Source organism: Myripristis murdjan, chromosome 15 (assembly GCF_902150065.1).
Source record: "Myripristis murdjan chromosome 15, fMyrMur1.1, whole genome shotgun sequence".
NCBI classification, from domain to species: Eukaryota; Metazoa; Chordata; class Actinopteri; order Holocentriformes; family Holocentridae; genus Myripristis; species Myripristis murdjan.
In genome coordinates, this window is record NC_043994.1 from 13856214 (window position 1) to 13870226 (window position 14013).

At 41.4% G+C, this 14013-nt stretch overlaps 1 protein-coding gene across 1 annotated transcript in view; it reads left to right on the forward strand.

The window, feature by feature from the left end:
- Positions 1 to 13858, forward strand: part of fmn2a (formin 2a) — a 37244-nt gene extending 23386 nt beyond the window's left edge. Inside the window, exons 8-17 of the mRNA XM_030071382.1 lie at positions 1136 to 1227; positions 1357 to 1486; positions 1668 to 1814; positions 3315 to 3374; positions 4055 to 4175; positions 6631 to 6723; positions 10220 to 10271; positions 11178 to 11327; positions 12470 to 12551; positions 12829 to 13858. Coding sequence (XP_029927242.1) covers positions 1136 to 1227; positions 1357 to 1486; positions 1668 to 1814; positions 3315 to 3374; positions 4055 to 4175; positions 6631 to 6723; positions 10220 to 10271; positions 11178 to 11327; positions 12470 to 12551; positions 12829 to 12855 — 954 coding nt within the window. The 3' untranslated portion in view covers positions 12856 to 13858. The remainder of the gene's footprint in view (positions 1 to 1135; positions 1228 to 1356; positions 1487 to 1667; positions 1815 to 3314; positions 3375 to 4054; positions 4176 to 6630; positions 6724 to 10219; positions 10272 to 11177; positions 11328 to 12469; positions 12552 to 12828) is intronic.
- The last annotated feature ends 155 nt before the right edge of the window (positions 13859 to 14013 follow it).

Below are 14013 nucleotides of genomic sequence, written 5' to 3' on the forward strand. Positions count from 1 at the left end.
TCGCAAATATGATCCCACTCTCTTTTGTGTCAATATTTCACATGGGACTGTATTTCTCATGCTAACAACCAGCGCAACATGCCCCGGCAATTCAAAGATCACACGCTAATGCCTACTTGTCCCCAATTACACCACACACTGCTGGGCTCTACTGCTGGCCTTTGAAAAGGATCTGCTTTGTGTTAAATATATTTACACTTGAAAACATCTCTGGAGAAGGCGAAGCAGAGCTTGCCCTTGTCGACAGAAGGCAGCGGTGTGTAGAATACTAATCGGCTGCTCAGTGCGTTTGATGCTGCTGTTTGATGTTTTCCAAGGATCCATGCTGAGGCCAAACCCCAGAGAGAGAGAGAAAGAGAGCGAGAGAGAGTGTGCTGTCTTAGAGTTGGACTTGAGGGTCTATGGACTCTAGAGGGAAAGAGTTTACATTCCCCTCCTCAGGATGGTTTTATTGTTTTGCCAGTCTGCGTCAGACAAATTAACATCCATTGTCTTTGTCTCTTGTGAAATGAAGGGGCATTTCTGGTCTGCCTTTCTTTTAAACCACCTTGTATAAAACTGTGGTCCAGAGCCTGACAACACGATAATAGTCAGGAATGTAGTCTGGCTTAAAGGCTATATTGTATAATACTTTGGTCTTCCACTCCTTAGTATGTATGCAACTCATATATGCTGGATGCCATACAGCTGAGTTAACGGAGAACATGCCGCAGATTGAGAATTCATATATGCTAGTCCTATGGTTTGCGGTCAATATCTGTGGATGTGAAAACGTAAAGAACCAAGACTGAAACCTATGTCAGCAAGATACAGCTGCACAATAGACACTGGGAAAATGGAAAAGATTTTGTGGATCCGCATAGTCTTTGTTTGAAACCCATTTGATGCTAAATTTGATGCTATTAAGGTTTGGCTTCCATCACCAAATGTTAAAAATATTCCTTTCAAGTTACATTGAGTTGTTGCCCTGATGAAATGTATGCAGAGGCTTCTCCTGTCATGATTTGAGTTTAAAAGCCGGCGTCCATTTTTTATTCATGATGTTAATTTTTATACTTTGGGCGGTTTTGGGGTTGGACTCTACTGTATACATTTGCTGATCAAGTTAATCCTCATGCTGTTTGTCAACTGACAGAGAGCTCAAGATGATGAGATGGATAAGATTGAGAAGCACATTAAATCAGTCAAAGACAAGGAGGATGCCAAGCCACTAGACAAGCCTGAACAGTAAGAGCAACTCTTCCCACTCAACCCGATTCATCACAGGGAAACTGTGTTTTTTGTGATGTCTTGAGATGAAAAATAAACATATGTCCTGTGGTGATCGGGCTTGTCATCTCCTCTTCCCTTCGTCAGGTTTCTCTTTCAGTTGTCACAAATCCCCAACTTCTCAGAGAGGGTGTTCTGCATACTATTTCAGTCAACTTTCCATGAATGCATCTCATCTGTTCTCCGCAAAGTTGAAATCCTTCAGAGAGTATGCAAGGTGAGCCACTGGCTGTCTTCTGTCGCTCCCTCTCCTCTTTTCTGTTGCATGTTCTGCCTTCATTTCTTCTTATCATCTGCCTCAGCTTTGTTTCTCACTTGTGTGTGTGTATGTGTGTGTGTGTGTGTGTGTGTGTGTGTGTGTGTGTGTGTGTGTGTGTGTTTGTATGCTCATGTGCCAGACTCTCCAGAGTGGTAAGTGTGTGATGCAGGTGTTGGGTCTGGTCCTGGCCTTCGGTAACTTTATGAATGGAGGGAATCGGACTCGAGGCCAGGCCGATGGCTTCACCTTGGACATTCTGCCAAAGCTGAAGGATGTGAAGAGCAGTGTGAGTAATCTGTTACAGACAAAGAACAAACATCACCACTTGCACTACAATAGCAGCCACTCAAATTCAATGTTATTTCATGGCAGCCATTCTGTATAAATGATTCCGGCAGGCAACAGCAAAACATACAAATTCATTTCAAGCTGTGAACTTAGTGATGTTTACATGATCAGTTGTCTTAAAGGAACAGCTTACCCAAAATACAAAAAAATAGATTTTCCTATGTACCCCCAATGCAGTCATTTTTTACAGGTAGTTTTTGTATGATTTGGCGAGGTTTCCAGTCTTTCCTGTCTCATGGCAACCCAATATAGTGGTGCTGGATGGATATTCATTTGAGGAGCTCACACCGTTGAAAGTTTACATGTGAAAAGCTCAACAGCAACGGCTCTTTCCAAAAACAATGACACGGATACCCAACATAATCTGCTACTGTTGGGGCTGTAGAGTTTGTTTGGGAGCTGTGTCCTGATGAAACTCTGAAACGATACAGTTTGCGTGTTTTTTAGCAGGAGGTGGTTCCCAATTAAACTGTTTGCCCTGAGGGCTGTGGATTGTGCCAGATATCTGTGTCAGAGTTTTTGGAAAGAGCTGTTACTCTTGAGCTTTTCATATAGAAAATTTTGGATGGTTTGAGCTCCACAGAGGCAGAATTCTCGCCAGATCACATAGAAAATATCTATATTCATAGATTGCATTTGGGATTTTTGGGTGAACTGTTCCTTTAATGATGCTTCATTGTCTTAAAGAAGTACTATGGAAAATTAAAAGTCAGCAAAATAAGGACCACTTAGACACAGCCAACAAAGCTATATGAATTTTTGTTTGTTTGTTTGTTGGTTGGACAAAGTGCAACTTTTGTGCAACTTTAAGAATAGAAGTTTAGGCTTTATGATGGCCAAAAATCTTCATAACAGACTTAGATGTTGTCTGGAAGCATCAATTTGTTTTGTGTGCCTTCTCACAAACGCCCTTCCATTCATTCATCCACACTGTTATTGATATTGATGAGCATCAGTGTTACAAATTTGACTCCCTTCTCTGACTGAGTCTTGAATTTCGACCCTAAAAATGTTGAACCTTTTGAGAATTGTGAGCCTCAGTGTTCAAGAGCACCTTCACTGCTGTGAGACACAAAGACCATTGCTTAACAGGCCATTGTGTTTACTGTTCTTATTCAATATCACAAATGGGCTCAGCGTGCCCTTGGCACTGCCATATAAGGACACGGTGTTTTGTGTTTTTGCGGTGGTGGCAGAATGAGTAGGATATTCATAAGGAACATCAAACTTTCCACCAGCTCTGAGTTATGACAGCCAGCCCAGCACAGTTTTGTTTGTTGTATTTCTCTTTCAATGCCATGATTTATCCCCAACTTCTAAGACTGCTGTCTCCATACTTGTTTGCCCTACACAAATTAAAACGTCCTGCTCCAAAATGATTAGATTAATAAATAAAGGGATTTTGGTTTATTTATTTGGATCTTTTTCTCTCTTTCAGGATAACTCCCAGAGTCTTTTGTCCTACATTGTTGCTTACTATCTAAGGCACTTTGATGAGGTATGTTTTGGTTCCTGTTTATTTGAATCACTTTTCTGTTTTACTCTGATTTGCTCAGAAATCCTTCCAGACCCGTCTTTTCATCTCCTGTCTTGCCAGAGGATACCATGGCTTATCCTTTATCAAATTATTTATTTTTCCTTTCCTCATTTACAGCAGAGACAAATCTCTTTCTCCTTCTCTGGCTCTCTTCTCCTTCTTTCTAATTCTCTTTCTGTCCTTCACTCTCCCTTTCCCTCTCTCGCTCTGCTTTGGTCTGGGTTCATTCAAACCTGCAGTCTGTTCACTGGCACAGCATCCAAAGGAGCACTCGTGTAAATAATTAGGTTCTCCAGATGAGATGAACTCAGTGGAGAGCTGCTTGCCAAAGTCAACCTGCATGACATGGCTCTAGTGCTCCTAATGGCTTTGTAGTAACACTGATGGACAGGATGGATGTGCACTTTGATTACCGAGGCTTCTTAGTCGCCCATGTTCATTATCTGGACTCAGTCTTATCTTTTCGGGGATGTTTGGACTGCTGATAAGCAGGTCCTAGAAGACATCTATCTCCATCTTACCTGGTGTGTATATACTGAAGAGGCCCTCTCCCATTTGAGGATGATTGACTTTGACATTTTTGCTATGTGTGGGTGCGTGCACGCATGTTTTTGTGTGCTTGCCTGTTCGTGCTGTACCAGGATGCCGGCAGAGAGACCTGCATCTACCCTCTGCCTGAGCCCCAGGACCTTTTCCAGGCATCCCAGATGAAGTTTGAAGACTTTCAGAGAGACCTCCGCAAGCTGAGGAAGGACCTCAACGGTACGGCCAGCCTCCTTTCCACAAATGTTTTCCTCTTTTGAGCACATCCAAAACCTTTAAACTGCATATTTGTAAAAAGCTTACCAGGTAGTAAACTTGAATCAATGCAGGTTATGGCAGGTGTCAAATCATGTTTAAGAGACCCTCACATGGAGATTTATGGAGCCATAAATTATGTATTAATCCACCCACATATCTCCTAGCACAATGGAAAAAATCTCTTAAACGTGACCAGCTATGGTCATGTTTGGATCGCAGGAGCGGGTCAACAGAGAGATAGCATCTGTTTGTTGTACAGACGACCTAACCAGAAGCAGATGTGAGTTGTCAGAGGTAGACTCCTGTTGGACCCAGCATGCCTTTACTGTCCTCATGAAGCTGAGATCAAAATATAGAGGGGGCAAGGTCAGGGAACTTCTACTACCTGTGAACACCATCCAAAGTCCATCAGCTAGTCATTCAGTTGGAAGAGGCTCTCTTAAAACTCTCCTGAATCACCTCACTGACCCTGGAAACCACAAACCTCTGAAATGTGATTATGAGGGTGTCCAAGTCCAGGAAATTGCTGCACGTTTTGCTGCATATGTTGTGTGTGATCACTTTGCCAATAGGGCCTTAAACATGATTTACTGATTTATTTAATGACTGACTCACTGATTGTTTATTCAAAAATCATCATTTATTTATCACTTGGATGTTAGACTGGTTAATTTATTTCACAACACGTTATAATGTGTTATGCTGCTTTTACTTACCAGATTCTAGGCTTTGATTACATAGTTGCAACAGCAGAAACCCTCATTACTAAAATGTAAACATGTCAGGAAGTGAGAAAAACAATCTTGGTTTTAGTTTGAACAACATGTAGAATTCTCTAAGTCTGTAGAGAACCATGTCGTCCTTCACCAAAGACGTTATGAGGTACGATAAGATAAAGATAAATAAAATAAAAATAAAAATAGGCCAGACCAGGTTGGGAGACTTTATAAAGCCGCTGCTTGCATATTGTAATGACAAAGAGCTCAGAATAAGTGTGGAAATCAGATTATGCTCTGAGGAAGCCAAGCTGATTGGTTCAGTCAAAAAAGTGCAAGCTAATGAACGAGGCACTGGGGAATACTCACTTTCATTACTCAGTCTCAACTCACTCAGCACTTAGTACACTTTCCAAGGATTCGAAGGGCCTACAGGTGGTAAAAAGCTAAGGTATGTTCCGGAGCTTACATGTCCGTGTGTACACGATGCAGACTGTGTACATGTGTGTATATGTGTACTTGCAACTCGATCGACAGTAATTCCCCAAACCTGGTCTGTTCTCTATCACATTTTATGTATCTGTGCTGCTAAACCAATCAGGTCTCTGATCCATGTTGTCTCGCCAAATATTGTTTTTCTTCCACTGCAATCAATCTTTTGGCTGCTCGTTATTTGCGATTCATAGAGAGGGAGTTGCTCACAGGGGAGATGGACCTGTGTTGGCTTTGCCCCCAATGGCAGTGCCACATGATGGCCCTGCATAAATGCATCATCACATGCTTTACCTGTGCAGCCCTTTGTTACCTAACAGTGAACTGAGCGCTCTAGCAGACATGAGCGTCGATGACAGCTCCCTGAGGGGGTTCCAATAGGTAGGCGGCTCAGAAATGTGCTTGGCTGGCCCGAAGGACATCAGCAAGCAGCACAGTGGAGCTAGCTTGTTCTGTACCTTCAGAAGAGGCACCATATGGTCTACAAATTACCATTTGCCCGGTCTCCACCTCCCTTTCCCATTCCCCCAGCCCCTCATGGCCCCTCTGCCTCTAAGGCCTTGAGCAAAAGAGTTGTGGATCCATCATGGGTATAGATAGAGCATGACTCCTTGGCTGTTCAGGGACCAGAGCACAGGCCTGTCGAGTTCCTTGGGGTGTCTTATTTGTCAGTAATGAGTCTTTTAGGCTTTGCTGACAAACACCTATTCAGCAGAAATAGCAGCCCATGCCAGGGTGAAGTGCACTGTCGAGATAATGATCGGAACAGAGAAAATGTAAGAAATAATGAATAATTAACCCCTTGAACTCTGATTTCCCTGTAATTTCCCGCTTATTACCATTTAAAAAAGCTTTTTTTTTTCATATTGTCCAAAAAAGTCACATGCATGTCCTGTATCTACTGGCCACCAAATGAAATATTCAGTCCCAAGATGCCACTGTTTAAAGGGTGCAGCAAAATATCCAGATGTCTTAAAGATTATTTTATACACATTTCCCATTAATTCAACATGACATATTTGGTATGTTTGGAAACCTTGAGATCTCTGCTACAATTTGAAATTAAGTTGTGTGAGTTTGAGCAAAGCTGTGTCATGCAACAATGAGGAACCCTTTGCTTGGGCCGGCAGAGTTGAAGAGGCTGAATTGCAACAAAGATGCTGAATGCTGTTGCACATACAAATGATTTTTTCCCCTTCTTCTCTCAGCATGCTCGGCTGAGACAGAGAAAGTGTGTAAAGTGTCCACTGAAGATAACCTGCAACCCTTCAAGGACAAGATGGACGAGTTTCTGAGCCAAGGTGAGCCCGTTTTTAGATTCAACTCAAACTGATGATTGTTTGACGCAATTAGTCTCATGTGCCCTGCTCATTGGAGTCTTTTAGGACTATTGCCAAATGACAAGAGATTAAAATGCAGAGGAAGGCTTTTATCCTTCCCCATTCAGGAGATAGTCTGCAGCAATATACACTCACAACATGTAAGCTGAAAATTCCTCTTCGGTGTGAGCGCATTTGAAATGGGTCATCAATCAACATGCTATAAGTCTTCTAAGAAGTCCACTGCATATGTATTTCTAAATCTGTTTCAAGCTGTTTTGCTGGTTGATATACACAAGAGCACACTCAGTGCCGTTTCCATAGGGATTTCTGTTTATCTCAGAGTGTATTGAATAACTCACAGCTATTGTTTCTAGTTTGTCTACCTGCTTTAATGGATTATGACTGCACTTGGTAGCTGGGTCTTTTATCTCGATCTCTGCCTTATAAAACAAACTATAACTTGCACTGCCTCAAAGGAGGATTCAGGATGGCTCAGCCTGAACCTGAATCATGCAGCTTGTTAAATTGACTGCTGAGAACAGAGCTGAATGCTTGAGAGGCTGAAGTAAATGCAGTGCTAATGTAGTGAAACTGACTTGGGGGCAATATGAACTCCTTTTAGTGCTGTAGATTCTGTTGCACGTATTTGTCGGATTTATTCCACTATTTGTCCTAATTCATGCTGCTGAGCGTACTATTTTTGTTTCCTCGGTTTGCAGTCCTTTTCTTATGCGACGGTTCCCTTTTTATCCACCAGGGAAACAGCAGAGAGAGTGGAAGTGCCGCCTCTCTTTCTTTCCATCACTCCTTCCCTCATATCAGGAAATCAAATAAACACTTCACACAGAGGTGTTTACCAAGAGGGCTGTTAAAACAGGGATGATGTATTATCTGTGGAACCATGGGTGGGTGATGAATCTACCTCTAGAGCTCTTCCTCCACCATTTGCCATAGTTGTTTTCACTCCAGCTTGTTATTGCTTATCGCCCTTTTATCCCAGATCACTTTAGCAGACATCATTGGGACAGGCTAAAGATGGAATTTTGTCTGTATTTCAGCCTGTAGCCACTGATTCTAATGTAAGCTACCATTCATTTCAATCTTAATGTTTTCACAGTAGCACATTATTCACTGAAAAAGCTCCTCATGCTGAAATGTACCGTTTTATTCAACATACAATGGTATGGTCTGTAAGGTCCACTGAAAATGTAGCAGTGTTTATCTGTCATGTCTACCGCATGTCATACAACCATGCTTTTATCTCCATAATCTGACATCTACAACAATATTGTGATATTGTGATCCACTTCAAAGGTGTAAGACTTAGTTTGTTATGCTTGTTTTAACATAACAAGCCAAATGTCATTCTTTGCGTTGCATTAACTTTGAGGCTGGCTGCATTTAGTTGACTGTGACCAATTTTTCTGAAGGACCCAGCTTACGGGCCTCTCCTCAAATGCTTTTGTATTCAAATGAGTATATAATATAAAGCATATGTTCTTTCGTGGTATCGCTCGCTGTCCTGGAGTTGCATTTTTAAAAGGAAGTCTGTAGATGAAAGCATCTCTCCCACTTCCATTCTCCCTCCCTCTCTCCCTTTCTCTTTGAGAGAAATATGGGAGCTCTCGCTTTGATGCAAATGACGAGTTTTTTTTTCCCTCTGAGAGCAGAATGTAAGCACCGTAACGTGGACATGTGACTCGGAAGGCTCCAGACAGAATTCTTGGGGTGCCTCCACTGCAATGGTGAAAAAGAACAACAGCCAAATGTCTTATTTTTGTTATTTCTGTAATTTCTAAAAACCCTCGGGTTAAACAGTTTCTGGCTCCACAGTTTCAACCGCTTTTGTTTATTTTCTGACCATGAAACTAACCACAGAATAACAGTGGGAGCGGACTTGTTGGAGCTCCGCTGTTTGGTCTAGCTCGATTTTCCCCACTCGCTTCACAGATTCTCATGCATGCAAGGCTTTGATGGAGCCTCTGTGACTAGCTAGACAGCACTGGCCATGTGATAATCTGTTTCTGATGGACATAAAGATTAGTAAGACTGATGCCATGCTCTCCCTTGCTTCTTTACAAACTACTACCTTGGGTGTGAAGGTTTCAGTCAGCCCTCTGCAGCCAACAGGCAAACATGTCAGTGAAGCTTTGCTGAATAGTGTAAGAAATCATCTACTATGACTGATCTTCAGTATTTATACATCTTGAATTTAGATCACTCACAATCTTCCATCCAGTTCGATGTTATACTGAGAAGTCTCCAAAAGCACCTGAGATCACCTTTGCTCCAAGGAAAAAGCATGGTCCTGATATTAACGTGCTTCTGGAAGCCCTGTCTTTATTATTTACTGATCTGTCATCATTTATTGATGAGCCATAGGCAGAAAGAGAGAAGACAGTTGGCTTCGGAGTGATTTAGCACCCTGGAAAGGTAAAGAATGGCGATGGTTCCATAGGACTTGTCAGAGATCCTTAGATGTGGCTCTGGCTTCAATTACACGTAGCAAACAGATATTCCAGGGATAAGAAGAACAGAACGGAGATCTGTGCCAGGAAAGATTCCCTATCCGCCTACCATCATGCCTGTCTTGGAAAGCTATAAAGAGACTATGGGTCATTTCTGATAATTTGACAGGTGAAGCCAGTGATGGCTAACGGATTATTGACTTCGAGGCTACAGCGAAGCTGTCTGGGAAAGAATTTAGCACATGGCCTTTTGACCACTATGCAGCAATCATGTGAAGATCTAGACCAGCAAACTCTGAGTCTGACCATTTTGGAAATCAATACAGTTTTCCAAAGATGAAAAATGAAAAAACTGACAGTCAGACTGACAGAATGACATGTACTATGTGATATTTTGGAGAATATCTGGAAAATTGGCCTGCAGTTCAGAGATTTGTTGAGGAATAGCCTGTGGCATTTTCCTGACTGAGGCTGTCACATTTCACTGCTGCTCTCTTATATCATAATTTATAACACAGTCAAAATGATCCCGATGACCCACCGAGATAAGTGCTGCAGCCTGCTGGAAATGCCTACTGATGTAGACCGTAGTGTCCCACCCTTTCTTCCTCTCTTTTCTTTTCTCTCTCTCTCTCTCTCTCTCTCTCTCTCTCTCTCTCTCATGCACACACCAACATGCACACTCAATGCACACTCAAACACACAGTGTCTGTCTCCATTTGTCTCCATTCGAAGTAACCCTACACAAAGAAGCACTTGTCCGGCAATGTGCAGTACTCATTTGTCAGCTCTGTAACTGTAGACAATCCAGCACTCAATAACCTGGTGGCACACCACTGACCTTGCAGATGACTGTTGATGTAAGTAATGCTGACATGTGGAATCCTCTTGTATATACAGTGCAGGTGAAAGACATCTATTCTGATGCTGTAAGGAATATTCTAATCTTGCATCCTCTAGTACATCACTGTTCATCATTTGTAATTTTTTCCCTTTTTCCCCCACAGCCAAAACAGAACTGGACACTCAAGAGAAGCAGCTGGCAGACACTCAAAAGATGTAAGAGGCTTCTTTTCAAAATTCTCAAAAAATCAGTGTATCCACTCCTATCCCATTGCATGGTTTCATGTTTTTGCTCAGGTGTCTAAGTGATGCTAGGTGTGAATTGGAATGCAAAAACAGCACTGGATAAAAGTATACAACGCAGTTTGATGTGATGTGTTTTCTCTCTGCAGTGGGGAAATATAATCCCGCTGCTTTGTCAATATTTAGGTCTCCAGGTTACTTCAGTTATATGATAGGCGCAAGTCGTCATGCAGGGCCTTAGGTAGGCGGGAGGCCCCCTGTACGGTGTCTACGTTGTTTATCTAAGCAGAGAGAGAGTAGACAGCCTTGGCTCCAGGCTTCTGTTAACACTGGCGTGGAATGTGTTCCTATAGCACACTCCAAACAAAGAGACCCCAACCTGTCCACTGTATTGATCAACCACAATTTCCTGCAAAATTTGTCACTTTCACTTGTGCCCTCCTTTTTTCTAGATTCGTCTTCTGGTCGTGTGTCTTCTTCTCTCTCTTTTCTTTTCAGTATACACACCTACAAACACCCATACACATGCATGCACACACCAGCAAGATAATAGAATGGCAGCAAAACAATATTGAGGTTTTTGTTTTAGTCCCTCAATTTAATGTGTAAGGGAAAGCAACATGACTTAGCTGTTTTGGTAGCAGTGAATGGTTTCTGTGTTCACTCTTTTACTCTGAAGCTCTCAGTCATCCTTGGTTTTGGTATTGTGCACACTGCTATTATTAAGTCTGCGAAAAAGCATATTATTCCAAGATTAACTTTCATATTTTGCATATTTGCTTAAAGCTGCCAGGTTTCGCAATGAATTAGTGTAGGTTTCTGTAATCTCGTGTTGTAATATTTTGCTCTTGAAGTAATGTTTTTGTTCCCTTTCTACAGCTTCTTGGAGTTGAGTGTGTTCTTCTCAGTCAAGCCCAAGGCCGGAGAGAAGGAGGTCTCTCCAAACACTTTCTTCTCCATTTGGCATGAGTTTTCCACTGATTTCAAAGAGCAGTGGAAGAAAGAGAACAAACTGATGCTGCAGGAACGGTGAGCAGATGTTGGAGAGACAACATCCTCTCAGTTCCTTTTTAAGCTGAATGTGATGTTTCGCTCGTTGTAAAATTCCCTCCTTTGACATCACACATGACCCTGCTGGCCTAACATCAAACCTCACAGTACGTTTTCCTTTGTATTTTAGGGCCTTTTCAGATATACGGCCTGTGTCCTCGGGAATTGAAGACCACTTTCTGTCCTTTAAAATATTATTCTGTGTTCCTCCATTTGGAATTCTCCCCGAGCATGAGTTCTCAAATCATGAATAACTTAGAGTACATCTCGTGCTCGGCGAAGATCCTATCGGATTCATTCAAATTCATGTAGGGAACAGAGTTTAAATGACCCAAATCTTTCTCCTCACCCCAGTAATGAAAAGAACACATGCAAGCTCCAGTTAGCTTCCAGTGGTTTGATGAGTATAAAGATACTATTGCATATGTCAACAAAAAGCAAATTGGTCCATTATGCCAAATGAAGATTGAGTCGTGATATGTATTTATAAGACAAGCATAATGTCATGAGCTTTGCTTATTCAGTAGGAAAGAATAAAAACAAATTTGTAAGCATTAGCTCTTTGCCCTCTTCTTAGGCCAACATCCCAGTTCTCTCCCTCTTTCTTTTCTTCTTTCTTTTTTTGCTATTAAACCAGTGTGGTATAAATATTAATTTTCACCTGTGTTGCACGGACATGCAAGTCTGCAGCGCCGAGCCACACAAGAATTCCCATCCAGTCAATGAGTTGAGGCAAGACACATGTCTGTAACATTTTGTACTCACTTAATGCCAACAGGCTGAGTGTTTTGCTTTTGTAAAACACAAATGACTAGTGACACTGCTGGCTTTCTCTATGCAGTAGTAAACTAGAGTGAGTCATTTAGTAGGAGGACTGGCCAACTGACAAACCATGTTTCTCCTGTCCAAATACCACATAGTCGTAGTCTGGACAGCCTAACAGTTGGATTTCTTTTGTACTGTAACTCCATATTTCATGGTAAAAGGATGAATTTCAGTGGTTTGAGTGTATGAGTGTGTGTGTGCGTGCATGTGTGTAAGTGTGCACCCTTGTATTTGTACTTGCTAAGTACTTATCTGTATGTGCAGTGACTAATGGATGTTACTGGTCTTTTTTTCAGTGTTAAAATGGCAGAGGAGTGTTTCAAGCAGGCCAGGGAGAAAGCCTCCTACAACGTCAAACCCAAACATGCAACTGGAATAGTATGTCTTCATCCTTCTTCTTTTTCCATTTATTTCTCTCCTCTGCACACGTATTTAAGCTCATGCCTCCTTTCATTTCTATTTCTTCCCACCTGTGCGCCTCTTCTTTTTTTGGCTTTTATTATTGCAAATCCTTTTCTCACCTGACTGATTTCCTTCCATGCTAACACCTCTGCATCTTAGAGGAACAAAATGCCTGGCTGTCTGCTAACACGTTGCAATAGCTGCCAGCACTGCCGGCGTTGTAAATAACTCAGACCTGTTCTTTACTCTGCAGAAAGCAAAGCTGGGTCAGAAGATCTGAAGCAGAGGATGGAAAATGATCATCACCAAGCGTCTTGCACACTGTTAGTACAATCTGACACGGCTCATAACTCATTTTTCCTTTCTTTTTTTTTTTTTTGCCTAGAATTTGTTTTAAATTAATTTGGAGCCGTTGTTTATTGTGAGTTGGTCCAAAGTGGATATTACATTGTTTGAAAGTGCAATGAATAAGTACAAACATTCACAGCCACTACGTGTCAGTACTCATAGTTAGCTGAGAGATTACTACCACAAGACACTCTAAAGCTGGGATGATTTGATTTAGTCAAGCCATTTGACAGAAAACGCTTTCTACAGTTTGGAATTTGTAGTCAATATCCAGCCTTTTTAAGCAATATGTAGCCTGTTTTCTTTTTTATTGCAATTTGCAAGGCTAGTTTACAAGGAAAAGATGAACAGCTACACACTTCCTTTGCACACCCCCGTCTCCCCACGTGAAGAGAAGCACAAGAGTTTAAATGTTGATGTAGGTACAGATCACCTGCGAGACAGCAAGTGCCTTAAAACGCAGTGAAACGGTCAAATAAGTGCTGTAGAAAGGACCTTACTTCTGAAACATATCATCTGTAATGAAACGTTACATGTAATGACATGAGTCCTACTAAGGCTGATAAAAGACAAATTTACTGAAACCACTGACTTGTCATCAACATGGTGTTTCAGAACCCAATAATATTTAAAGTTCCTATTTACCTTCTTCCGTGTGGTTCATTATGCTTTATACCCAAAAGGGGCATACATTTAAAAAGTGTGATCTGAGACAGATGTACTATTTGTCTGCTTTATATGTCAATATTGTTGTACTTTTTGTTTTATGCAAAATAATATGCAGATAGTGTTGCTTTTCCTATTGTGTGTGAATGTGTGAGCTGCCCAGTATCCTGTTGGAGCAAGCAGCATCTGATTAAACCCTCATGTGCAATACCAACAATATCTTTTTGATCAAATACCTTTGACCATGAAAATATATATTTATTGAATAAGAGAACTTACATAAAATGTTAATAGCAATTCTATTGTTCCTGTTGTTGTTTTTTAATCAGCTTTCCAACCATATTATGCTTTTAATACTTTTGGTACAAAATTGCATGCACTCTAAACACCAGTTGTTTTATATGAAATAGATTTAATATACTTT